At 42.1% G+C, this 25,779-nt stretch overlaps 1 protein-coding gene across 7 annotated transcripts in view; it reads left to right on the top strand.

Moving 5' to 3' along the window:
* The window catches only part of AAK1 (AP2 associated kinase 1), a 184,253-nt gene that overhangs the window by 102,623 nt on the left and 55,851 nt on the right, over nt 1-25,779 (top strand). For all 7 annotated transcript variants that reach the window (XM_058429163.1, XM_058429165.1, XM_058429161.1 and 4 more), the window contains exons 4-11: nt 1,418-1,526; nt 3,298-3,440; nt 14,099-14,220; nt 15,551-15,632; nt 16,119-16,251; nt 18,945-19,048; nt 21,156-21,235; nt 25,574-25,728. In XM_058429163.1, the coding sequence (XP_058285146.1) occupies nt 1,418-1,526; nt 3,298-3,440; nt 14,099-14,220; nt 15,551-15,632; nt 16,119-16,251; nt 18,945-19,048; nt 21,156-21,235; nt 25,574-25,728 (928 nt within the window). The remainder of the gene's footprint in view (nt 1-1,417; nt 1,527-3,297; nt 3,441-14,098; nt 14,221-15,550; nt 15,633-16,118; nt 16,252-18,944; nt 19,049-21,155; nt 21,236-25,573; nt 25,729-25,779) is intronic.

The following is a 25,779-nucleotide window of genomic DNA, read 5'->3' on the forward strand; positions in this document are numbered from 1 at the left end:
TCAGGTTTCTCCCATTCTAAACACCCTTTCCCCTCAATGCTGCTGCCTTAGGCACAAATGTTCTGCAAGAGTAATCTGTAGACCCTGGCCCTATTTGCTCAACTCCCATTCATTGCAAGTCCAGTTTCATTCTCACCACCATCCCATCCATTCTCTGAAACTACTCTCACGTAAGTCTCCAGTGACTTCCATCTGCCAATTCCAAAGCCTTTCTACTTTTGTCTGAACTTTTGTTGCAGCTACCATTTCTGAGGCAATAGTCATTCACAATCCATCACTCAGAGGAAGACTCTAATGAGTTTTAACTTTGATGCCCAGGGTTCAGGTGTGTTCACTTCATACCATGGGGTTTTCTCTTGTTTTGTTATGAAATTTGGTTTTCACTGTAAATAGCTGAATCTAATTAGAGTGGTGGTAGTTTCTGTTCTCATGGTCCAAACTGCTAAGTTTGTATGGTGATTCTCAGGGGACCACATGTTTTCCTTCCCCCTGACCTTTTTGAAACAAAAGTAGGACAATTTATTAAAACTAGTTTAAAAAATAAAACCTTACCTTGCATTTGTGCAAAAATCATGTCACCCAGCTTGCCTTCTTTTAATTTCCTCAACTTACTTCTTAATTACCTTGGTTTTGAATATCATCATTACAAAGAGCTGCCTCTCTGGAGATGTTGAAAGGACTATACCAAAATGTGAGGCCACTTCCAGTTCCTAGATGGGTCCTGACACATAGGAGGTGCTCAACAAATGTTGGTTGGATGAATGAATTCATCCAAGCAGCCCTAAGAGATCACATGCAGTTCCAACTGAAGAGCTGGAAACATGCCCATCTTATATCCCAGTTGGTTGGCTTGAAAGGCCTAATTATGAGCAAAATGCTTAGGTCTGGATGCTACTGTAGTCCCTTCAAGACTTTGTAAATAGCTTTTTTTTTTTGTAGATTTCCCAAAGGGAGAAAACAGTACTAACTATTTAAAAGTCAAGTTGAATTCATTTTTGCCCCTACAACCAGGAAAAACATCAATTTTGTTTTTCTTAATTAGAAGTTCACATATTTAAGTAGTTCATACGGTCTCTCTACTCTTTACTCCCTGCAGTGTTTCTGGAGAGGGGAGTCTTTGCTTCTAGTTTACGTGGAGCATTGATGCAGTAAGCAAGTAGGCACTCTGTGCATTCGACTCTAGAATTTAGGTTCTGGAGTATGCTCTGGTTTAGTAGGGTTATGGAATTGCTGTTGAAGATCTAGCTGTGAATCTCAGGGACCATTGGAAACCTGTTCTTGACCCCGCTCCTTAGTCTTCTCTGTCAACACTGTATCATCTCTGTATTTAAATTATCTGTGCTAATGGAACTGACTGGCTAATTCTGTCCTATTGGCATCTGAAACTAACAATATATTTCTCATCTCTTGTTCACAGAGGGACCTGTCAGGGCACAAGAATATTGTGGGTTACATTGATTCTAGTATCAACAACGTGAGTAGCGGTGATGTATGGGAAGTGCTCATTCTGATGGACTTTTGTAGAGGTATGTATATGAACCATTCCCTTAAGCTGTCATTTCTCTAGCATTTTGATTGTCAAGGTTAGGGGGGTCATTTCACTTAATGTGCACTGCACTCTATGGTGTGTTCTGGTTTGACAGATGAGAAAACTAAAAGATACAATCTGCTGTCAACTCTTAGTTATTCTTATAATGGTACAAACAATTGAAACTGTAGATAATATAAAACTCCATTTTTGTTAGGTTTAGGAAGGTTTGGTGTTTGTATATAAATGAGGATGTAAAGGAATGAGAATGAATATGTTCTTTGTGATGCTTTATAACAAGTGATGAAGGCACATAATAAAGACTCAACTCCAGAAGGACGAAAGAAACAGTGCAGCTTCCCCAACTCCCTCACTTGTGTGTTCTCTTTCCCACTCATGCCATCATTCATGTGTTACGGGGTAAAAGAATCCTTTTCGTCTAATGGAAGTGACCCTCCTGTCCCTGCGCTAAAGCTATAATTCCTAGTAAGGTGAGGCTATATTCAAATGATGCAGCTGTTAACAGTGGAGTAAAGTCATTGAAAGCTTCAAGTTTCAAAAAAACATTTATCTTGGGAAATTCAGACTGTAGCATGAATTTTTTCAGAGTTAATTGCATTTTATATAACCATTTGGGGGTTTGGCTTAGGTCAGTGCCTTACTGTTTGGTGCTGTGTTTTGTAATCACCCTTAGTTCCATTAACATTTTCCTTACGCTTAAGATACTATCCATAGGCCAGGCGCGGTGGCTCACGCCTGTAATCCCAGCACTTTGGGAGGCCAAGGCGGGTGGATCATGAGGTCAAGAGATCAAGACCATCCTGGTTAACATGGTAAAACCCTATTTCTACTAAAAATACAAAAATTAGCTGGGCATGGTGGTGCGCACCTGTAGTCCCAGCTACTTGGGAGGCTGAGGCAGGAGAATCACTTGAACCCAGGAGGTGGAGGTTGCAGTGAGCCGAGATCACGCCACTACACTCTAGCCTGGCAACAGAGTGAGACTCTGTCTCAAAAAAAAAAAGAAGATACTATCCATAAATTAAATATGTTGCTAATCCCAAAAATGTGATGTTAACCAGTAATTTCAGCCCTTACTGTATTATTTACCTGATTTTCTAAAGTACTACCAAATTTGAACTTGACTGTTTCCTCCTGCTCATTCCTTTTTGGATACTAAAATGTTTAGAGATCAGACAGTAGGAGCATCCAGGTATCTGGATAATGTTGTAAGTGAGGTCGTCAGTCTTTTGGTCTTGGAGATTAATTGTTGGTGGTACCATTTCTGCAAGCCAAGCAGTAAGCAGTGAAGCCAGAGAGACTAAGCTGTTCTTGAAGTTCAGACTATAAAACCATCTTCTTCCTGCTCCCTGGACCTATTGTGCCATCTGATTCTTACTAAAAGATATGGCAAGTTGAGGCTGTGGCCATGTCTCATACACAATGGACACAATATAACCAGGCAACTACAGCAGGACCATATTGTCAGTTCTACTAATCTCGAAGACATAGTGAGGGCAGCTCACATCTGGGGTGCTTTATAAAATAAAGAAACTATTTTTGATGCATTAGAGGAGACACTGAATTATCAGAAAACAAATCCTAAGCTGGGAGTCAAGACAACTAGGTTTTAATCCTGGCTCAGTCAGTGGTCAGCTCTGTTACCTTAGTCCAGACCGCTTCTCTCTGGACAGCCGTTCATTCTCTTAGACTAAATGACAAGTCTGAACGTTTATAACCTCTCCTTTGCCCTGTACGTACCCCCTCAGGTGGCCAGGTGGTAAACCTGATGAACCAGCGCCTGCAAACAGGCTTTACAGAGAATGAAGTGCTCCAGATATTTTGTGATACCTGTGAAGCTGTTGCCCGCCTGCATCAGTGCAAAACTCCTATTATCCACCGGGACCTGAAGGTACAGACCACACTCTTTCATTACGGGCATTCTTACTCAATATTTTCTGTTTGCCCCAGGGATGGAGTAGATACTGTGGGGATATGAGAGAAATTTAAGATATGGTCCCTGTTTTTATGTTTATATTCTGCCTGAGGAGAGAAAATAACAAAGGAAAAAATACAGTACAGGTATAAGTTTCATTACTTAAGTAGCCTCCAGAAATTCTTTATAATTATCAAATGCCTGAGCCTGTGTTATTTTTGTTTTTCCTGGTATACTCCCCCTACTTTTTCAGGATTGTGAAAAATAATACTTTTAATTTAAATACTTAGTAAACAATGATGCTTGGTTTTTAAAGTCTTATTTCATATTTTGCAAAATCAACTAATCGATTTTTTTAATTGTCCTAATTGCCATCACCAGGCACCGTGCCTTTCATATTGTAGTCACTTGACAGTGTTTGTTGAATGGAATTGTCACCTTGTTAGGGTTCAACTTAGCATGTATCGGGCACCAATTATGTGCCATGTACTCTACTACATTTTATGTACAGTGTCTCTTCGGGGGAGACATTCTTTGTTACATTTTATAGTTGAGGAAACTAAGGAGCAGAGAGGTTATGTGACTTGCCTAAGGTCATATAACTGGGAAGGACAGTGCCAGAATTTGAATCCAGCCCTTCAGATTCTAAATTACAGTTTCTTTTCATTCTACCTGTGTTTCAGGAAACATGCTTCATAGCTAATAACTTGAATCAGCATCCCCTAGCATGCTTGTTAAATGCAGGCCGGTAGGTTCCACACTGAATCTCTTGGGCCAAAATTTTGGTAGTGACATCAGGGAAGCCCAAGAAGCCATATCTTAATAAGAACACTGGGTGGTTTTTGTATACTCTAAAGGTTTTGGGATAAAGCAGCATACCTGCATTTCTTTTATTTCTTAACTTTTTTAAAAAATTGAGACATAATTCACATACTATAAAATTTACTCCTTTTAAGTATATAATTCAGGCCAGGCGTGGTGGCTCATGCCTATAATCCCAGCACTTCGGGAGGCCAAGGCGGGCAGATCACTTGAGATCAGGAGTTCGAGACCAGCCTGGCCAACATGGTGAAACCCCGTCTCTACTAAAAATACAAAACTTTGCCGGGCGTGGTAGCGCATGCCTATAGTCCCAGGTACTCAGGAGGCGGAGGCATGAGAATCACTTGCATCTGGGAGGCAGGGGTTGCGGTGAGTGGAGATCACGCCACTGCACTCCAGCCTGGGCAACAGAGCGAGACTCTGCCTCAAAAAAAAAAAAAAAAAAGGTATAAAATTCAGCAGTTTTTAGTATACTACTATCTAATTCCAGAACATTTCATCATCCCCAAAAGAAACCATGTATCCATTAGCAGTCCCTATTCTCTCTCCCCTTTCCCTCTGCCCTGGTAACCCCTAATCTACTTTCTGTCTCTGTATTTTCATGTTCTGAACATTTCATATAAATGGGATCATAATATGTGACCCCTTCTGTCTGACTTTTTCACTTAGCATAATGTTTTCAAGGTTCATCAATGTTGTAGTATGTATCAGTACTTCATTTTCATAGTTTCATAATATTCTGTTGTATGGATGTACCACATTTTGTTTATCCATTCATTCACTGATGAATATTCGAGTTGTTTTCACTTTTTGGCTATTATGAATAATAACGCTGCTATGAACATTCATGTACCAGTTTTTGTGTGGACATATGTTTTGAATTCTTATAGGTATATACCTAGGGGTAGATTGCTGGGTCATATAGTAGCTCTGTGTTTAACTTTTTGAGGATCCTTCAAACTGTTTTCCAAAGTAGCTACACTATTTTACATCCATTGGCAATACGTGAAGGTTCCAGTTTCTCCGCGTCTTTACCAACACTTGTTATTGACCTTTTTTGTGTTAGCCATCCTAGTGGGTATGAAGTGGTGCATCCTGGCATTTCTATATTAAGGCAGTTAGCTTACAGGAGAATGAGTATATACCTCCCAAAGGCTTAGATAGCTTTCTCTAGTGTACTTCTGCCCACAATCAGCGCTTTTTTTCTGAGTAGAAATAGAGGAATGTGGCCAGGCGTGGTGGCTCATGCCTGTAATCCCAGCACTTTGGGAGGCTGAGGCAGGTAGATCACCTGTGGTCAGGAGTTTGAGACCAGCCTGGTCAACATGGTGAAACCCCATCTCCACTAAATACAAAAAATTAGCTGGGTGTGGTGGCTGGCACCTGTAATCCCAGCTACTTAGGAGGCTGAGGCAGGAGAATTGCTTGAACCCAGGAGGCGGAGGTTGCAGTGAGCTGAGATTGTGCCACTACACTCCAGCCCGGGTGACAGAGCAAGACTGTCTCAAAAAAAAAAAAAAAAGGCGAGGGGGGCGGGGAATGCATGTTGTTGAATATTTATTATAACCTTAGCATAGTACAAGTACATAATTCTGTAGGGATGGGACAAATATAACATTGTTCCTACCCTCAAGATATTCAAAGTATTGTTGGTAAGAAGATGTCAATGAAATATTTAGACTTGAAACAGAAATAGATGAAATACAAAACTCTGTAGAAGAAAATGATGAATAGAAGATAATCAAGGGGCTTAATGTATGGCCAGATAGTGAGATCAGGCATTGGTGATTGGAATTTTCTGGAAAAGCAGGATTTTGAAGGCCTGACAGGAAATAAGTGGTCACAGAGAGGATGAAGAACATTCTGGGCAGAGAGCAGAGCCAGAGGGCTGCCTGCAGAAGGGAATAGCAAGGTGTGTGGGGATGAGAAGGTGGGTCGGGACACCAGTGTTGGGCCAGTTGCAGACCAGGCTAGAGTGACCGCAGGCATTGCTCTGAATATGTATTGACACTATTCCTAGTTGCCTTTAACAATGAGTAAAATTTTTGTTTAAATCCTGTTAGCATGTATTTCAGAACAGGCAGTGGTACCAAAACTTAAGGACCTGACCCCTGGCCTTGCTACCTGCCTTGGAGAAGAGTGTGAGAGGCATAGAAATAGGGGAGAAATGTGTCTGGTAGGCACTGCTCTTATGATCCATGTGACCTTGCGCCTCTCTGTAGCCCCGTTCTGCACCCCTTCCATGTCAAATGGGGTTAGAGTTCATCCTATGAACTCTGACTCTGCACCACCGTGTGACTGATACTGACGGAATTACAAGTGCTGTGAGAGGTGAGCCTAGGCAGCTTCTTCTGTATTGCCAAATGCAGAGGGCATTTTCCAGTCCCTGTCTTATTCCCCCTGTGGTTTCTGGCTCCTTTGTGACAGTTTCTCCCTTGACCTCTATGACAGTGTCTTCTCCCCAGCTCCTCCTTCCCAGGCTCCTTGGCTTTCTTCTCAAATCACTAGCCTCTCCGAGCCTGAGTTTCGTCATCTGTAAAGTGGAGCTAACAACGCCTGCCCTGTTAGGGTGGTGGTGAGGTTGAATGAGGGAGTGCTTGTCACTCTCTAAGCACATCCCTGGCATGGTAAATGCCTGAAAGGGCTCAGAGATGAGGACAAGGGAAAGAGGCAGAGGGACACAGAGGATCCTTTCAGAAAGTAATATTCGCATGTTCTCAGAGTCTTCCTTTATATTAACTTTGTTTTTTGGTTCTTTTTGAGATGAAGTCTTGCTCTCTTGCCCAGGCTGTAGTGCAGTGGCACACTCTCGGCTCACTACACCTGTCACCTCCCAGGTTCAAACGATTCTCATGCCTCAGCCTCCCGAGTAGCAGGGATTACTGGTGGCTGCCACCACGTGTGGCTAATTTTTGTATTCTTAGTAGAGACGGGGTTTCACCATGTTGGCAAGACTGGTCTTGAACTCTTGACCTCAAATGATCTGCCTGCCTTGGCCTCCCAAAGTGCTGGGATTACAAGCATGGGCCACCATGCCCAGCCCTCTTTATATTAATTTTTAAACACTTAATGGATTTTTTTTTTTTTTTTTTTTTGAGATGGATTCTGGCTCTGTCGCCCAGGCTGGAGTGCAGTGGCACGATCTTGGCTCACTGCAAGCTCCGCCTCCCAGGTTCACGCCATTCTTCTGCCTCAGCCTCCCGCGTGGCTGGGACTACAGGCACCCGCCATCACGCCCGGCTAATTTTTAGTATTTTTAGTAGAGACGGGGTTTCACCATGTTAGCCAGGATGGTCTCGATCTCCTGACCTTGTGATCCGCCTGCCTCGGCCTCCCAAAGTGCTGGGATTACAGGCTTGAGCCACCGCGCCCGGCCACACTTAATGGATTAAATAAAGCCTGAATGATAGTCATGTCATTACCAGTAAATAACACCTGTCCAGCTTACGTAGTTACCAGGATAGCACTGCCTGGTGACATTACTCGTGCTACAGTGAGGTGCTGGGTCAGCATCACCCAGTGATGGGGCCCTGGAGACAGAGCTCAGTGTCTTGCCTGGGATGCTGAGTAGGTGGGTGGGAGGGCTAAGGCAGTAGGCCCCAGCCTCTTCCTTCACTGCATCGAACAGCCCACGAGATGTTTCAGCAGGGGAATGCGGAGCACAGCGGAATGAAAGGCTGAGTGAGGTTACCAGGCTCCGTTCCCCAGCCAGCCCTTAGTGCTTTACCCCTTGCACCTCAGTGCTCCTAAGAGGGAGGCAGCTCAATGCTGGACACACAGTAGTTGGCCTTCTGTATCTGATGTTCCACATCTGCAGATTCAACCATCTGTGGATGAAGAATACACACAGTTGTCCCCCTTATCTGTGGGTTTTGATGCATGGTTGGTTGCATGGAGGGAGATGTGAAACCTGCAGATAAGGAGAGCTGATTATATTGGACTCTGTGGTTGTGTTTTCATCAATATTGAAGATCATCAGGCATGCTGCCAATTTGTTCAGTGTGGTTCAGGAGACTCTTTCTTCTCTACCTTGGATACAGGGACCATGGGAAGAGGCCTGGATTGTGATTGTTGCAGAGAAGTCCTAGTCGCTGTTGTTTTTAGTCATTGACTTCCCAGATCTTACACTCGATGCCATCTAGATGCTTTCATTAGCACGTTAGATTTTATTGCTGTCTGCTAGTATGTCCGTGGTGGGCAGTTACAGTTGCCTGCTGCACCTGCAGCTTCCCCAAGTGCTCCTGTTCACCCTGGCTCTGTCGTTGCATCACATAGTCTCAGCCACTCTGAGCTCCATGTCACTGTGGGAACCAGCCACCACAGTCCTAGCAGTAGTCAGGGCCAAAGAGTTCTCTATTTTCCTATTTTCCAGAGAAAATGCTAGTTGCTTCTCTGTGAGCAGGATTTCCATTTGGCGAGAAGGTGCCACTGTGAATAAAAGTTAGTAGGATGAGGGAAAGAGCGCGGGCCAGGCCTACCTCGGGCCTTGTGGAGCCAGCGCCACTCTGCCTATGGGTCTGCTGGTTCACATGCAGAACTGAGGAAAGTCCCCTTGCCCTCCCTACTGTCTGTGCAGTCTTTCTTTCCAGTGACAGAGGAAATAAACTGAAAGTGGTCCCTGTCCTTAAGCAGCTTATGTTCTAAAAATAACCATAGCAGAAGTGCTGTTCTATATTGAAGATCTCTCCTCTAATACGTTATTTTAACACTTTAATCATTTTTCCCATTTTACATTTTCATTTCTCTGAGAAAGATAAAGATCAGTATTGCAGTTCATGGTGTTGTAGATCTGGGAAGGTCACCTAAGCCAGCCCTCTTCTTTACCAGTGAGGAAACCTCCACACAGAAAGGCTGTGACCTGCACAGGTAGTTGAGTGATCAAACCAGAATGGAGACCACGGTTTTTCACTCCCGTTTTATTTTGTTGTATTATACCATGCTATTTATCCAAGCACTTAAGAAAGGAGAAGAAAGGGTTAAGGCTTAACACGCACATTCATGTCGAAAGAGTCATAGATGTCTCCTCTTTTGTTAGAATAGAGATTTTGATCTCATGAAGTATAATAGGATGAAGATTCTTGTCCCATTTTTAGAAACACAGGTTTGAAAACCTGCATTCATCTAATCCTTCAGATTTTGCAGTGGCAATACATTTTTTGACTGAAATGCCTAATGCCATACCTGTTTGGAATAATATTGAGATGAAGAGGTCAGTAGGAAGTAGCCTCTTAGAGCTTTTTGGTAAAGCTGTAAGCAGAGTTTGACAGTGACAACTTCAATTGCACTCTTAAGCTGAGAGGCTGGGAAATGGGGTCAGCAGCATCGCACCCTCAAAGAATGGTTTCCAGAGAATGGTTTCTCAAAGAATGGAAAGGTTTGGGATTGTAAGCAGTGGTAACCAATCTTGAGCTTCACCCTAAGGGACTTTGCCAAAAACAAAGTCCCTATGCAAATTCTCTGAAGCTTTCAGAAGGTGGTGTATGACTGTCTAGTTGGTTTTCTACCTTCTTAATCTCACATAATCTGTCCACACCTGCTTACCCCTTTCCATCCCTGTTGGTTTTTCTCTATACCCTGCCCTAGTCATCTCACACCCAGACTGTTGTACCTGCTCTTGTTGCCTTCCTTCTTTTCTTCTCCCTCAATTTTGCCAAGCTAATTTTCATAAAATGGCTGTCTTCATGTGCTGCTGACCTGAGAAAAATGCTGAATGGCGCCTGAGTGCCCTTCCTCAGTCTGCTGTCTGTGTGCTTCTCTCATCCTCTCCCTTTCTCCTTCCTCCTTCCTGGCCAATCTCAACTGTCCATCCCCTTAATTGCACAATGCACATCAGCATGGTGGGTGAGGGTGTGGTCCTGGCAGTCCGGTGGCCTGAGCCTAAATCCTGCCCTATATCCTGTGACCTCAGACAAGTTAGGTAACTTCTCTGGCCTCTTTTTTCTAATCTATTAAGAGAGACGATAAGGCTTTGTAAGGATTATATGAAATACTCTAGGTAGAAGTGCGTGGAGCAGCGTCTGGCACTTAGTAAGTGCTGTTTAGTTGCTACTGTTATTATCACTCTGGTTTCTATGCTTTGTTCCTGTTATTAGTTTCACTTTTGTAAGTCCTTCACTTCCTCCATGGCTCCACATTATCTTGTCTCCCCTTTCCTGACAGCACTGGTTCATAATAGGTCCTTTCCCATGTTTTCAGCTTTCTTTGCAGTACCGGTGCCATGCACAGTACTATTCCAGCCACAGTGGCCTGCCTCTGTGTCTCAGACCCTTCAGGCACACTCCCATCTCAGGGCCTTTGTGCTACTGTTTTCTGCTTGGAATGCTCTTCCCCCAGATGGCACATGGCTGCTCCTTCTTCATCCAGGTCTCTGTTCCCCTCAGAGAGACCTTCCCTGGCTATACTATTTAAAATAGCGTTCCTCTTCACCTTACATACATTCACCTGCTGCATTCTTGTCATAATATTTATCACTATGAGGCAAGTATAATTATTTTCTTCTTATCCCCAGTTGAACTGTAAGCTTTGTGAGAGGATAGACTTTGTTGTGTTCACAGCCTTATCCGTAGAGCCTAGAAAAGTTCTTGGCATATAGTAGGAGTTGAAACATGTTTCTTTTGTTTTTTAGTTTTTAATTTTTGTGGGTACATAATGGGTGTATATAGGAGTTATATGAGACATTTTGATACTGGCATGCAATGTGTAATAATCACATCAGGATGAGTAGGGTATCTACCACCTCAAGCATTTATCCTTTGTGTGAAACATGTTTCTTTGATAAATGTATGGTATAACAGCTTTTCTAGATGTACATTCCAGCATTAGAAGTGTAGAAACTGATTCAGAAAGGGAGTGCACACATGCAATAGGAGAAGCATGGTTTTATATGAGTCCTGCCAGGTGCATGAGGCCGAGGAGGAAGATGGTTGCTGAATGATGCTGAATAAGTGATTTCATCGACAACATTTGAGGGTCTCTGGCGTGTGTACAGCACTGGACAAGGTGTTATGGGAGATGCATAGGCATAACACAGTGCCCTTTTCTCTAAAGTTTTGTATTCTTACTTGGGAAGGCAAGCGTAAATACATAAGAAGTTAAATACCAACTTACAGTGAAAGAAACATTGCCAAATTGTAAATGATTATGAGTGATTATTACCTACCAAAGGTTGGCAAAATTTATTTACAAAGGGCCAGATAATAAATATTTTAAGTCTGTCGTAACTGCTCACTCTGCTGTCAGAGCTCAAAAGCAGCCATAAACTTTAGGGTAAGTAAAAAGTGGGCATGGTTTGATTTGGCCTGAAGGCCTTTGGCAGCCTCTCCTATTGACAGTAAATTCTGTAGATTTCGTGAACTGGTTGTGAAAGGTTTTTCTGAGGAGTTACAACTGGAGTGGAGAGTGAACAGTTGAATAAAAGGAGCAATTGAATAAAAGGACAAATTAGTTTGCGTATGGAATGCCTAGGAGACATGGAACAAATCAGCCTGGCTAGTGTTTAGACACTTGGTTCCTTATTAACTAGATTTCTATTGTAGGGGCATTTCTGAACATAAAGCACCAAGAAAGTCCTGTCCTTAAGCTTGCACCCAATGCATTAGAGAAGTATCGTCTCCCCTACTGTAGTTGGAAGTAAGGATGGGGGCCTTGAGTAATTGCTCTGCTTCTAACCTGCTTCCTGTAGCAGGAATATAATTGCCTATCTTTTCTAGAGTGAGGTTGTTTAGGTTCACTTCCCAGCTGTACCAACTATTAGCTGCGTGACATTTATCAAGTGACTTAATCACTCTGAGCCTCATTTTCTCCATCTGTGAGAGAAGGATAATAATCATATTGGGATTATAAGGATGTAGTGGGATAATCCATGTAAAATGCTGAGTACAGTAGTACTGGCAATAATAAAGCTCAGAAAATGATGGCTGTTATTTTTATAACCTCTAAATTAGATTGAAAACATTAGCGTTGTTTTGTTGGAATTATGTTAAATTCCTAAAGTGTGTATATGCTCAGGAAGCTTGACTCTGTCACTTTGTGTGAATAGATTAAACTGGTGAGCTTTATAAAAAAGACATGGATGATGGAAATATTTGCATGCCTCAGCCTTATCTCAAAGGAATGAATCTCTCCTAATCTTTCATAACCCTATGCTTAAGAATTGTTCATCATAGAACATACCTGTGCAGGTTGATAGCTGTAGTTCAAACTACCTATGTGGCTGGAAATTCCAAGGTCAAAATTATAGATTAAAGTGATTCCAGGGTAGTAGTGCCCCCAGCTACACCAGTATATCCTCTCTGGAAGAACAATAGACTTTAAACCCAGATCTTACAAGCTTTTTACAGATTAAATTCCAAGGAACATAAGTTAACAAAAACAAAAAAACTCCTCACAACACCACCATAAGCAAGGTTTAGTAGGAGTAAGAAACAATAAACTGCAGAATCAGTTGGCAGCAGAGACTTCAAATATTGGAATTGACAGATACAGACTATAAAATATACTTAATGTAATTCTTAGAAGAATTAAAAGAAAGTATAGAAACAAGTATAGAAATTAGAGACTATTATAATTGACCAGTTGTTTTTAAAAGAATCAGTAGTAGTACAGTAGTACGGCCTGGATATTTGGTGGCTCCTATCTTGCACCTGACACACCAGGTTTGCACACACATGCACACACATACACAGTGTTTTTTGGTTTATTCCATTCAACATACATTTTTTATACCAAGCATTGTGTTAGGCACTAGGTAGAGAAGACCAAGAATATGATTACAAGAAGATGCTTATCTTTAAGAGTAGACTATTTTGTAGTCTACTCTTGCCTTTGTTTTCCAAAGGCAGTCAGTCTTTGGAAGCCTGAAGACAAAAGACAATGGAGACTACAGTCTTAATGGCCTAACAAGATTTTTTGGCTGCCATTTTACTGCCCACACATAGCCAGGTCTGTCCTCCAGCATACTAGTCAGCTCAGTTCACCTAGACCCAAAATCAGTACACCTTGAGTACATAGTGCTCACTGTCTTGGAGTTGTCATTTCGTTGGAGTCCTTTGATACCAGGGATTTCTCTAGATTTGGGGCTTTATAAGCTCCCTGCTGCCTCGAACTCCTAACTCACTGCCCAAAGAATTCATTTATTTAAAAAATTAGGGCAACACATTAACAGGAAAAGTGCCCATTTATCCCCAGGCATTTTATCACATGGAGAAGTAACTGAAATATAAACAATATTAATTCTGAATATCCTAACCTAGTGTAGTAAAGACATTTATATAAGTACTTACAAGGTCCAAGTGAAGTAATTCACATCATGAGAGAATGAAATACTGAAGGACAATAGGGAAAGAGTGACATTTTATCTGATTGGGAGCCTGAAAGTTTCAAAAAGGACATGGCATTTGAACTGGGGTTTGAAATGAGATTTTGATAGTCGGCTAAGGAGGTGGGGATTGTGGAGGGCATCCTGGCCTAAAAGAAGAGCAAGAGCAAAGGCACAGGTCAGAGGCTTGAAAATATGAGGACGGTTTCTGCAGAGGTGAGAAATGTGGCTGAAATTTACAAAAATGGCACTCTTGCATCCCCCACCATGGAGTTTCCTCTTTTTGCCCTCTCCACCCACTTTTCCCTGTTACTCTACATCTCCTGTGTTCCACTTGGGATGACCCCTGTTGAGATACTTGGAGAGGAATAACTTTCCTGTGCACATTAATGAGACTGCCAGAAATAAAATGTTTATTTATGTGACTGTGAAACCAAATTTTCACGTTCGTTACTAAATGATATCTTGGAATGGGTGGTTGGGGAATGTTTTTCAGGTTGAAAACATCCTCTTGCATGACCGAGGCCACTATGTCCTGTGTGACTTTGGAAGTGCCACCAACAAATTCCAGAATCCACAAACTGAGGGAGTCAATGCAGTAGAAGATGAGATTAAGAAGTAAGCTTTTTCTCCTTTCTTGGAGTTTTGTCCACAATCAGATGAGCAACTTTACTTTCAGCCTATGGATGAGAAGGTCAGGGTGGGGAGAAAATGGTGATAGTCAGTTGTCCTTCATCTCAGAACATCACGTTCACAGTTGGCTTGGTGAAGAATAAGAAAGGGGTTTACAAGCATACATCAGAGTAAAAGGAAGGACTCTTAGAGCACTTTATCGGTGGTCTTGTGGTCATTGTACATAGATATTTTGATTTATGATGTCACAGAGCCTATAAAAAGCTGAGAGGTGCCCACACCATAAAAGTACTAGGATGTTTTTAAGTATGATCACAACAACCATGACATTATCAGTCAAACAGATGTGCTTTCTACTGAACCCTAAATTGCTCCTTCCTTCCTGCTCATAAGGCAATCTAAGTGGAAGTAATGGTGAGTAGGTGATTAAAGTCTCTGCAGATACTGAATCACAGACTTTCACGAGAAAAAGCTTCTTTAGATTTGTGACTCCAATAAGAGCCTGACCCATTTTCTCCTCATGTCCACAATGTTGGATTTTTTACAGGCAACAGCACTCACTATTACTACTACTAAGTCAACAGTCTAGCCTGCACACCTACATCCTGATCTTCTCTGTCGTTTCATGCATCACCCCAGACAACCATGTCTGGGTCAAGAAGACTCTGATCAACCCAAGGCCCTGAGGGATGCCTAGACCTGTCCCATCTGGGATCTGGAGACTAAAGCAGCATAAATCACATGCTTGGTAACACCAAGACGCTCACTTTGAGGACGTGCTTATACTACTTTTTACTGGAGCAAGAGATAAAACTATTATTTCAGCCTGATTCCAGGAGCAAAGATGAAGGGCTCTTGATTCCACCCACTCCTCACCCCAGCCAGGGCCTACTTTCTGCTCTTCTCCAGAGTACCACAGTCAGTATTACATCTCTGTGCTGAGCCACATATAAAGGCCATTTTTAAAGCAACGAATTGACAAAATATAGTATCAGAATAAGAATTTATAAGAGAAGATTTTGTCATTTGAGGACCCAAGAAAAGTTGCTTTTAGAATTTATTTAATGCATTAGTGTCTGAGTCCCCACATGTTCTTAGACTAGAAGGGCTGCTGCCAGAGGGCCTTGGTGTGATGATATGATTGTACCAAGGACAGCTTTTCATTTTATCTGTACTAATATTTCATACTCTCTTCTGCAGATTGCTCCCAGGGATTCTGTTAATGTAAAAGGAAAAAAAAAAGTATTTCTGCTGCTCCTGGTTTTTAATTATAGTATTGACATATTTGATAAAAAAATGAATCTCTTGATTGTAGATACACAACGCTGTCCTATCGAGCACCAGAAATGGTCAACCTGTACAGTGGCAAAATCATCACTACGAAGGCAGACATTTGGGTAGGTGTCAAGTAACCTATCCATACCCCAGATAGCAGCAGTCTTGACTGTAAATTCCTAAGGTTAATGCACACAGCACTATAGCATGGTGGCTACTGTGCCATATCATTGTCTACTTACCCCTCAAGGTTGTTCTTGATGTGAGAATACCAGCCACTGCTTCTTGAAGCATGATTAAGGAAATTACTTCCAAGCTCTGTGAAAATTATTTAGATTTTTTTTCATGTATATGTTACTGGTTCTTAAGAGCAAAACAGGTAAATAACTTATTCTTTACTGGAGCACGATTTGGTAATAATGGTAGAAATAATGTGACTCAGCTGCTAACAGTGGTGTTGGGTTCTAAAACTCATGTTTCTAATACATTAATTGTCTATAGTTTTTGTATCTGCTAGTAAATGTGGATGGTGCCAGTTTCTCATTAGATCCATTTAGAGTCATGATAAATAAACCACTAGTAGCAATCTGCTATCTTTATTTTTTTAGGCTCTTGGATGTTTGTTGTATAAATTATGCTACTTCACTTTGCCATTTGGGGAGAGTCAGGTGGCAATTTGTGATGGAAACTTCACAATTCCTGATAATTCTCGATATTCTCAAGACATGCACTGCCTAATTAGTAAGTATTTTAAGTTTCTAGTTTCATATTTTTATTTCTAATCACAAAAAATTAATTGGGTGATAAAGGGATTAGATTCCAGGAATAATGAGTTAGATGCAAAGGTAAAGAAATTAGTTGATAATGATTGGGAACTCAAAGACAATGTAACAGTGTCTAGTTAGAGTGGTGGGTCATTTTGCTAGAAATCTGAAGTTCTGTTTCACACCTGAGTCCAGCCACTCAAGCAGAAATCCTAACTGCCTGGAGCGGTATAGTGCTTCTATATTCTGTTGCAGTCTCTATGAAAGCTCCGGTACCAAAGGAGTCCAGCTGACTCATATCAAGTGATAAGAAATTCATCTTTGCAAAACTGGAAGCAACTCAAATGAAAATGATTGCAGTGCATTCACTGGAGTGAATACATAATTAAGACTATATAACTCCATGGAACCAGGTTTTTCCTCTCATTTAGGTTAATCACTGGATTTTGATAACATGCATCTAAACTCAATGCTTTCTTAAAAATAGTCTTAAGATTCCCCACTATTTGGTATCATCATAGCAAGCATATGTACTAACATTCATTAACCAGATGGTAGAATAAGTAATCTTTAAAAAAAAAAAGAAGAATCTTTGCACAAAGCCCCTATGCTGAAATGCTAAAGGAGCAGAGGTTTTTTATCATCCTTCCACATTGGTCAAGACTCTTAACATCTAAGTTTTAACTGTTGTGGATTGATTACAAATCCTGAGTAACCCAGTTTGGGTCCTGCATGGGGATACACTGGAAAAAATAGAAGCAGCAAATGTGGGTGGAGCATCTGACATTTGTTGAGGGCCTACTTATACCTCATTTAATTCTTAAAATCCTTTATATATTAAGTGTAATTATTCCCATTATGCAAATGAGGAAACTGAAACTGAGAAAATATAGGTAACTCATCCTCTTCACATAGATACAGCTTTTAAGTTGCTGCCCATTCCATTGTGCCAGTTTTGTCAATCAGCCTCTTCCATGTATTAACAAAAAAAGGAGGAATATTTAAAGGACTGGATTATGACATTTAATAATTGTTGGATTGTTTTAAGAGATAAAGCATTATATCCATGTTAGAACTCCAGGTATGTAAGTGAGATTGGTAGGAAATATGGGAAAATGGCCAACTTTGATATTAGACTAGTATTATTTTTTGATACTTTTTAAAACATTTATGCAGTAAATTCATATGGGGAAAAACAACCTTATGAATGTCTATACCATGGACATCTTTCCCAAACTGCTTGCAAACCATTTGGCAACTCCACTATCACCCTAAACGCACAGATCTAAAATTAAGTTTATCATCATTAGCCCTCCTTCCTTCTTTTTACCCTCAATACCCAGTTCCCCTGTCCTCTTTTCAGTTTCTCTCAGTGGTATCACCATTGAAGCCTAGAAAAATGAAATTTAAGATTTCTTTGGATCCAGCTAGCAAGAGAGAGGAAAGGTTCAATCATTTACTCAGCCATATTCCTTTTTTGGAGTTTCTACTGTTTTCATTACATTCTTTATACATACATCACTGTCACCATAGTATATACAGACTCTTGTCAGCTCATGCCTCTACTGTTGGACTGGTCACCAGATTTTCTCCTCTCTTTCAATCCATCCAGCGCACCCTCACCAAAAGATTCCTCTTGTAAAACACCACCTCTCATGTCCCTGATTATGAAATTCTAGCGGCTTGCCAGTGGTCTCACAGTAGGGCTCAGCTTCTTAGCATGGCATTTAAGATTCTGATTCTGGTTGCATTCCACCCACTCAGCCTTTTCTCTACCCTGTCCTTCTGGCTCCTCTGTTTACTTGCAGCAAGGCATTCTCTTGTCTTTCTCCAAGTCCTTCTTTGCTCAGACTGTTCTCTCAACTAGAATGTCTTTTTCTCTGCTTCCCCGCTGACTAAATTCTGTCCTGCCTTCAAGGTTCACCTCAACCTCTGCCTCTTCTGGAAGGTAGTCACAAGGCTGCAGCCTCACTGATCTTTTTGGAACTTAGTGTCCAGAGCATTCACTTTATTATTTAAGCAGTCAGCTGCCTTGCGTTGTTGTTTGCATATATATGTGTATGTTTGTGGTCTTCTCAAATATTTTTTTTTTTCCCACTGAGGATTTTTCCGGCCTCAGGGAGGCAGAAGCTTAAAGGACCTGGAAATAGACAAGTGATCTATAGGTCACAGGAAAAGTAGATATGCATATGTTACTTTGTAATTTCTTTTAATCTGGAAACCAGCTAATATTTCCAACAAAAGAATAATAAGTAAATTCATGAAGTTTGGGTTTTGGTTATAATTATTAAGAATAATCATTCGTTTAGTAAGATAAGATGAACCAAGGAAGCCCGTGGTAAGACAGTGTAACCTCCTAGGTATCCAAGTATGAAGGTGGTAACTTTCATATTGAGAGCTTGAGTCCCTTTGGTGCAAAGCATAGAATATGAACTTTAAGTATCTTTGTTACAATCCACATATTTTATTTTCTTATGGATATTAAATATTTAAGGAACATTAGAGCTTCTCTTTCTAAGGGAGAGAAAATGGGCTAATTATACTGTCTGACTTCTATGAAAAATAAAAGTTTAAAAACAAAACATTGGGAGTAGAGAGAGGAATGATGCTTCCTAGCTAGTGTAATAATGTTGGAATATTATTAAATAAATTCACGTATCTTTTCCTTAGGGTATATGTTGGAACCAGACCCTGACAAAAGGCCAGATATTTACCAGGTGTCCTACTTCTCATTTAAGCTATTCAAGAAAGAGTGCCCAATTCCAAATGTACAGGTACGTAAATGGTGCTATTTAAAGGGAGTAAACATTATCAAATTGCCATTTTGAGTTCCTGGGGTGTTAATCAGCTGTTTAAATGAATTTAGATGTCCCTTGCTTTATCTACTAGGGGGTATTCAAGTAAAGCTAACTGTGAAGCAGTTGCCATAAAGGGAATCCAATTTTCCCATGGAATTTAATTATAAAACTGAAGCAATTGTACTGAACAAAAAAAATGCCCTGGGGTGGAGTTGGACGCTTTGGATGAAGATTGACCAACTTCATGTCTGTCAACTCTTCTAGTTCTCTGAGAGCCACATGACTGTTGTAGTCACCTGGAGGTGATTAGGCGGGCTACTTTCCCGAGGCAATGCCTTGGACATGCCCCCATGCCTGTTAGAACCTACACCCCTTGTCCCTGTTCTCCTTCCTTGCAGCAGAGCTTTCTTGATTTTGTTTCTGCTGTTGGCCATTTATAACTCACACTCATCTTTCTGTGTCCTTCCAGCACATCAAGCCATAAGAATGTTTTCTACATTTAGTAATCCTAAACTCTGCACTCACAGTTTTCAGAGCAAAATGCTTGCAAATGTCCTTTTTACAGATTTCAAATGTTGCTAGTACGGCTGGGTGTGGTGGCTCATGTCTGTAATCCCAGCACTTTGGGAGGCCAAGGAGGATGGATCACCTGAGGTCAGGAGTTCAAGACCAGCCTGGCCAGCATGGCAAAACCCCATCTCTACTAAAAATCCTTGCATAGTTTTCATGTCATATTGTGATCTATTTTTCTTAAATATTTTATTAATGGATGCTATAATAAATAGATTCTGACCTGAAATTTTCTTGCTAGTTCCTCCAATAATGAACTTTTGATTTCACTGCTGGGGCTTAAGGGTGCTGCTCCTCTTCACTCTCACATTTGGAATCAGATGTGGGGTTCATCCAGGTGGAGCTCAGAATATTGGCTTTATTACTAATAAGCTTGAGTCAGAAGATGCAGCTTGACCATTCAGGCTCCCTAGCATTAGACTCACATGACTGAGATGTAAACACCTGATTCCGGGGGGACCGGCTCTTCTATAAAAGAAGGAGGGCAACAGCAAACCGGACCAGCTCAGTTTTTCCACAGTCTTATCAGTCACAGAAGTCAACTCTTCTCCTTTGGGAGAGGAATGCTTGAAGAAGAGGAAGTGCTAGAAGTTTTCTAGCAGAAAATCTCCCCTGACCTGGAAACATGAAGAAAACGAGAGGACCCTCCTGAAAGGCCAGTTTTATGACTAGTATTGTGTGTTGGTTTTCCAGATTAAAACGAGGGATACTGTGCAGTAACCAAACATGGCTGTCTTCTTTTGTAGTCCCACTTTACCATTCATAAAGTTAAATAATGTGAAATCTAAGTGGAAGCATTCAGATTAGTAGCTAGTTTTTTAAAAGTACACCTCACAGTTCTCATGTCATTTGGTACTCAGTAGTGGTAAGCACTTGTTTTAGGGTTAGGGACAGCTAGCTGGTGCTCCCTCATGAGGCATTATTAGATGGATAGTGCAGATTTCAAGCCAGAGGAACTCTCCTTGGCTTGTGGACTGAGTAGTGCCTCACATGTTGGGAAGGGGTACTGGCTCAGCAGCCATACACAGAGGTGGCTGTGGTTTTCTCTGAGCATTCTAACTAGCAGACTCAAGTGCACCCTGGTTTGACACATTGATAAGCTCGAACGAAGATCTGTCTGGGATCCAGAATAATACCAGCTACAGACATTTCCTTCCCATTCCTTTCATAGCATCACTTCTAAGCTGTGCTATAGGGGGAGAAGGGTACTGAGATCAAGCCCCGGTGACTCACCATGGTACAGAAGGTAGAGAATAATCCGGGAATGTGTGCTGCACACAAGCTACTCTCTCCTCTTCTCAGATACATTGCTTCCTTGACTGTGGCTGAGTCTGATATGCATTTGGTTAACTTTCCTTCCCTTTACCAGACAGAGCTCAGGGCCTGGAAGCTGCTCCAGAAGATCCCAAAATGTGTTTCCGTCAGCTCTCAGTCCCAATCAGGCTGCTTATTCTTTAACAAAGAAATCTGTGATGTCCTTTTGTTTTGTTCTGTTTTGTTTGCAATTCTATAGAACTCTCCCATTCCTGCAAAGCTTCCTGAACCAGTGAAAGCCAGTGAGGCAGCTGCAAAAAAGACCCAGCCAAAGGCCAGGTAAGAAATGCCTTCATGAACACATGTCCTCCTTGGATTGCCACAGCAGCAGGGAAGGATGCCTGTGTTTCTCGATTCTTATGTATGCTGTCGTGACCAGAGGCTGCACAGATCAGGAAAGCAAGCTCTGTCTTGCCTAGGCGGAAACTGTTCTTTGGGAATGCAAAAAGGAATATCATGAAATATTGTGATCTACATTTGAAAGAGAATCAAGAACTCTGAAGCTGTTTTCTTTGCATGAGAATAGGCTCAGGGGCATTCAGAGATGAGGCAACAGCAGACTTTAAATATTGCTAGTACGGCCAGGCGTGGTGGCTCAGGTCTATAATCCCAGCACTTTGGGGGGCCAAGGAGGGTGGATCACCTGAGGTCAGAAGTTCAAGACCAGTCTGGCCAACATGACAAAATTCCATCTCTACTAAAAATACAAAAATTAGCTGGGTATGGTGGCACATGCCTGTAGTCCCAGCTGCTTAGGAGGCTGAGGCAGGAGAATCACTTGAACCTGGAAGGTGGAGGTTGCAGTGAACTGAGATCACGCCACTGCACTGTAGCCTGGGTGACAGAGCAAGACTGCATCTCAAAACAAAACAAAACAAAAAAGAATGTTGCTAGTACAAGAGTATCCTAAACATTAGGCAGGCATGGTAGCACGTGCCTGTGGTACCAACTGCTCTGGAGGCCGAGGCAGGAGAAGTACTTGAGGTCAGGAGTTTGGGATCAGCCTGGGCAATACAGCGAGACCCTATCTCTTTTAAAAAAATGTAAAAAATATCCTAAACTTGTGTCCTGACTTTTGGTGAGCTGCATTCACCACCCTAACACTCAACCTCCCTTTCCTTCTTACTTTCTATGGCTCCAACCACATTAGGAAAATGCAGGTCAAAGCACCAGGTCAGTGAACAGCAGAAGACTCTCTGGGTCTTAGCTAATCACAGTCTATTCAACCTAGGTTCTTCCAAAAAGCAGATGCCAAAAGAGGATTAAACAAAGAAGTTATTTGGGGAAATGCCCATGTGAGAGAAAACAGGGAGGGAGCCAGGAAAGGCTGGGAGCGCCATCAGAAGGCAATGCAAGTCTGACCCAGACAGAGGGAGAAGAAGCATGGGTGGAAGTGACCTAGACTGTCACACAACTTAAGTAAGACTCACCAAAGGTGTTGGGGTCCTTGTACCAGTCAGCCAGCAGATAGTCCCTCATCTCCTAGGAATTCCTGTGGGTTGGAGGTTAGGGCTGACAGCAACCTATGGGAAGCATGGCACCAGGGCAAACACCACAGCAGTGCTGCATTTAGTGCTGCATTTTGAGAATGCAGCAGCTGAGCATTGGGGTTTTATGCTCCCTGTAGATGAAGGTCTACAAAGCACTTTCACATGGCTGCCACACTTTCCAAATGGCAGATTCTAGAGGTAGCGCAGGAGATATTTATACTCCTCTTTTTTCTGCCACCATCGTGAGTAAGTGCTAGCAGCAAACTGCGTCAACATAGTACCCTGGATGGGAATATGTGAATTTTAATAGAACAGTCAAATAACATCTGTATCTTAAAAAGTTCTTTAATATTTATTAAATGCCTGCTGTGTACATGAAGTTATTTTAGATGTGCCTCTAAAGTAGTGAGACTTTTGGCCGGGCGCAGTGGCTCACGCTTGTAATCCCAGCACTTTGGGAGGCCGAGGCGGGCGGATCACGAGGTCAGGAGATCGAGACCACGGTGAAACCCCGTCTCTACTAAAAGTACAAAAAAATTAGCCGGGCGTGGTGGCGGGCGCCTGTAGTCCCAGCTACTCGGAGAGGCTGAGGCAGGAGAATGGCGTGAACCCGGGAGGCGGAGCTTGCAGCGAGCCGAGATCGCGCCACTGCACTCCAGCCTGGGTGAGAGAGCAAGACTCCGTCTCAAAAATAAAAAAGAAAAATAAAAAAAAAATAAAGTAGTGAGACTTTGATTTTTAATAAACGTAGCAAACTTGCTTAACAAACAACACTTGTTACTTTGTAGTCTGTCCATTTCTTTCACTAATTCTGCCATGGAATTTGTTTTGGGTTGTTTTGGGGCTGATTTAAGTAGCTTAGTCTTTTGTGCTCATGGCTGTCTTGTACTAGGCTCAAACATGATATGTGCAGAGGCTAAGCAATGATCCCTTTCCCCACTCCACTCCACAAAACATACTCATTGAAGTCCATACAAACTAATATTTTGGACATTCTACAATTAATAAAACAGATTCACAGTTATTGATACATTTGATGTTCACATCTGCCTTATGATGTAGGCATATGTGTTTTTCCCTTTTACACATAAAGGACCCAAAGCTGAAAGAGGGTAAGTGACATACCCATTATCACACAGTTACTTAGTGAGGAGAGCTAGAACTCAAATATAGTTTTCTTCGGCTCCAGATCCCATTGCTCTAATATGTTCCCCTCAAGAGGTGATCAACACGGAGGTTCTGCTGTTTGGGTTTCTACAGAAGCCTGCTCACCTCCCTCACCCTTGGCTTTTTCTTTTTTTCCTCTTTTTTTTTGAGATGGAGTCTTGCTCTGTCACCCAGGATGGAGTGCAGTGGCGTGATCTCGGCTCATTGCAACCTCTGCCTCCCGGGTTCAAGCGATTCTTCAGCCTCAGCCTCCTGAGTAGCTGGGACTACAGGCGTGTGCTACCACACCCGGCTAATTTTTGTATTTTTAGTAGAGACGGCATTTTGCCATGTTGGCCAGGCTGGTCTCAAACTCCTGACCTCAAGTGATCCACCCGCCTCAGCCTCCCAGAGTGCTGGGATTAAAGGCGTGAGCCACCACACCCGGCCAGTTTTTTCTTTCTTACACCTTTCTTCTTTTCTCCAGCATGTGTCGCATTTTTCTTCCCACATCCCTTGCCCGGGTTATAGCCCCCCAGATGTGATAGCCATTATCTCACCACTTCCCCAACCAGCACAAGAGCATCCCTCTAACAGGTTGCCAGTGCAAAGTTTCTGGGCCCAGATGGACCTTGGAGGTATGTCATGGGAAGGACATGAGGCCAGCTGCGTTGCTTCCTGTTTTACATTCATGGAGGCAGTTTTGGAAATATTTTGACAAAACATGCTTTGGAAATATTCTTGAAACTTATTAATTTTGGCCTAACCTCAGTTATACTCTGTAAAGTGGAGTTTCAAAGGACGGCCAACTCTGATCTGAGTTAAGTAGTAGCTAGCTGCCTGGACTGCTGTAAATGAGTGGAAGTTAGCACCTGGGCTTCTGCACCCCTCACAGGGAGCAAGCAGTCTTCCCTATATTAGTTTGAAAGTGTCCATCTGGCTGTGAATTACAGAAAGTCCAAAATGACAGCTGTGTATAGAAGATAGATGTTTATTTTTTTTCTCTCAAGTAAACAAAGTCTGGAGGTAAGTAGTCCAAGGCCAGCATGGCAGTTCTGCTCCATGAGGCCCTCAGGGATCTAGACTTCTTCAAGCTAACCACGTCACCATTCCTACAGTGTAGCTATGACTGCATGGATCAATATGACAACATCTCTGCTCCTAGCAGCAGGATCAAGGAATAGTCAAAGAAAAAGACAGAGGACTTGAACCAGTTATTTTTTATGGTTTCTGGAAACTGCCACATGATAATCTTCTTACATCTCATGTAATGCTAGGACTTAGGAACAGGTTCACACCTATTTTCAAAAGAGACTGGACAATGTGATTTTTACTCTGGGTGACCCTGTGCCCAGCTAAAACTTTTGTTACTGTGGAAAAAAGATAGTATGTATATTGGAAGAAATGGAGTTTCTGTGACACTTCGCATTTGTAAACCCTTTGACTTGAATTATTTACTTTTTCCTTCCAGTTCCCATGTTGGAGTCACTCATCTGCATGCTTTTCATTTTAGAGAGACCACTTTGACAGCTAGTTGCAGCCAAGTTTGAATTCTCTTTGCATCTGAAAACCATGTGCCTCAAACCCCTCTTTGCATTATTACCCAAAGGTTATCTTGGGAAGTCCTAGGAGGTACTAGTTAAAGGGCCACAAGAGGAAATAAGCTTGAGAATGCAAAGAGAATGCATTCTAGATAGCATTCTTTTTGAGATTCTCCTTGCATATTCACACATGAAAAGTTCTGCTAGAAGGAGAGCCACTCAGTATATTTTTATCAGTGTGTTAAAAATGTATTTGCCCACCAAGCCTGTTTTCAGAAGGTCTAGTAACAATGGCATCCCGTGGGAGATCCTTTGGGAAGCGTCAATTAAACAGACCTGGAAGATTTGGGTCAGTGTGGAAGCAGAAGCATTGTGTCCTCTGCCCACCCCCTTCCATTTTCCCATACTTTAATATGAACCTTTCTCTTTTCCCTTTCTAGACTGACAGATCCCATTCCCACCACAGAGACTTCAATTGCACCTCGCCAGAGGCCTAAAGCTGGGCAGACTCAGCCGAACCCAGGAATCCTTCCCATCCAGCCAGCCCTGACACCCCGGAAGAGGGCCACTGTTCAGCCGCCACCTCAGGCTGCAGGTTTGTATCTAGATTGGTTTGAAACTCAATATACTTCTTTTGTTATTCTGG

The sequence above is a fragment of the Hylobates moloch genome, unplaced genomic scaffold (assembly GCF_009828535.3).
Source record: "Hylobates moloch isolate HMO894 unplaced genomic scaffold, HMol_V3 SCAFFOLD_15, whole genome shotgun sequence".
Classification (NCBI taxonomy): Eukaryota; Metazoa; Chordata; class Mammalia; order Primates; family Hylobatidae; genus Hylobates; species Hylobates moloch.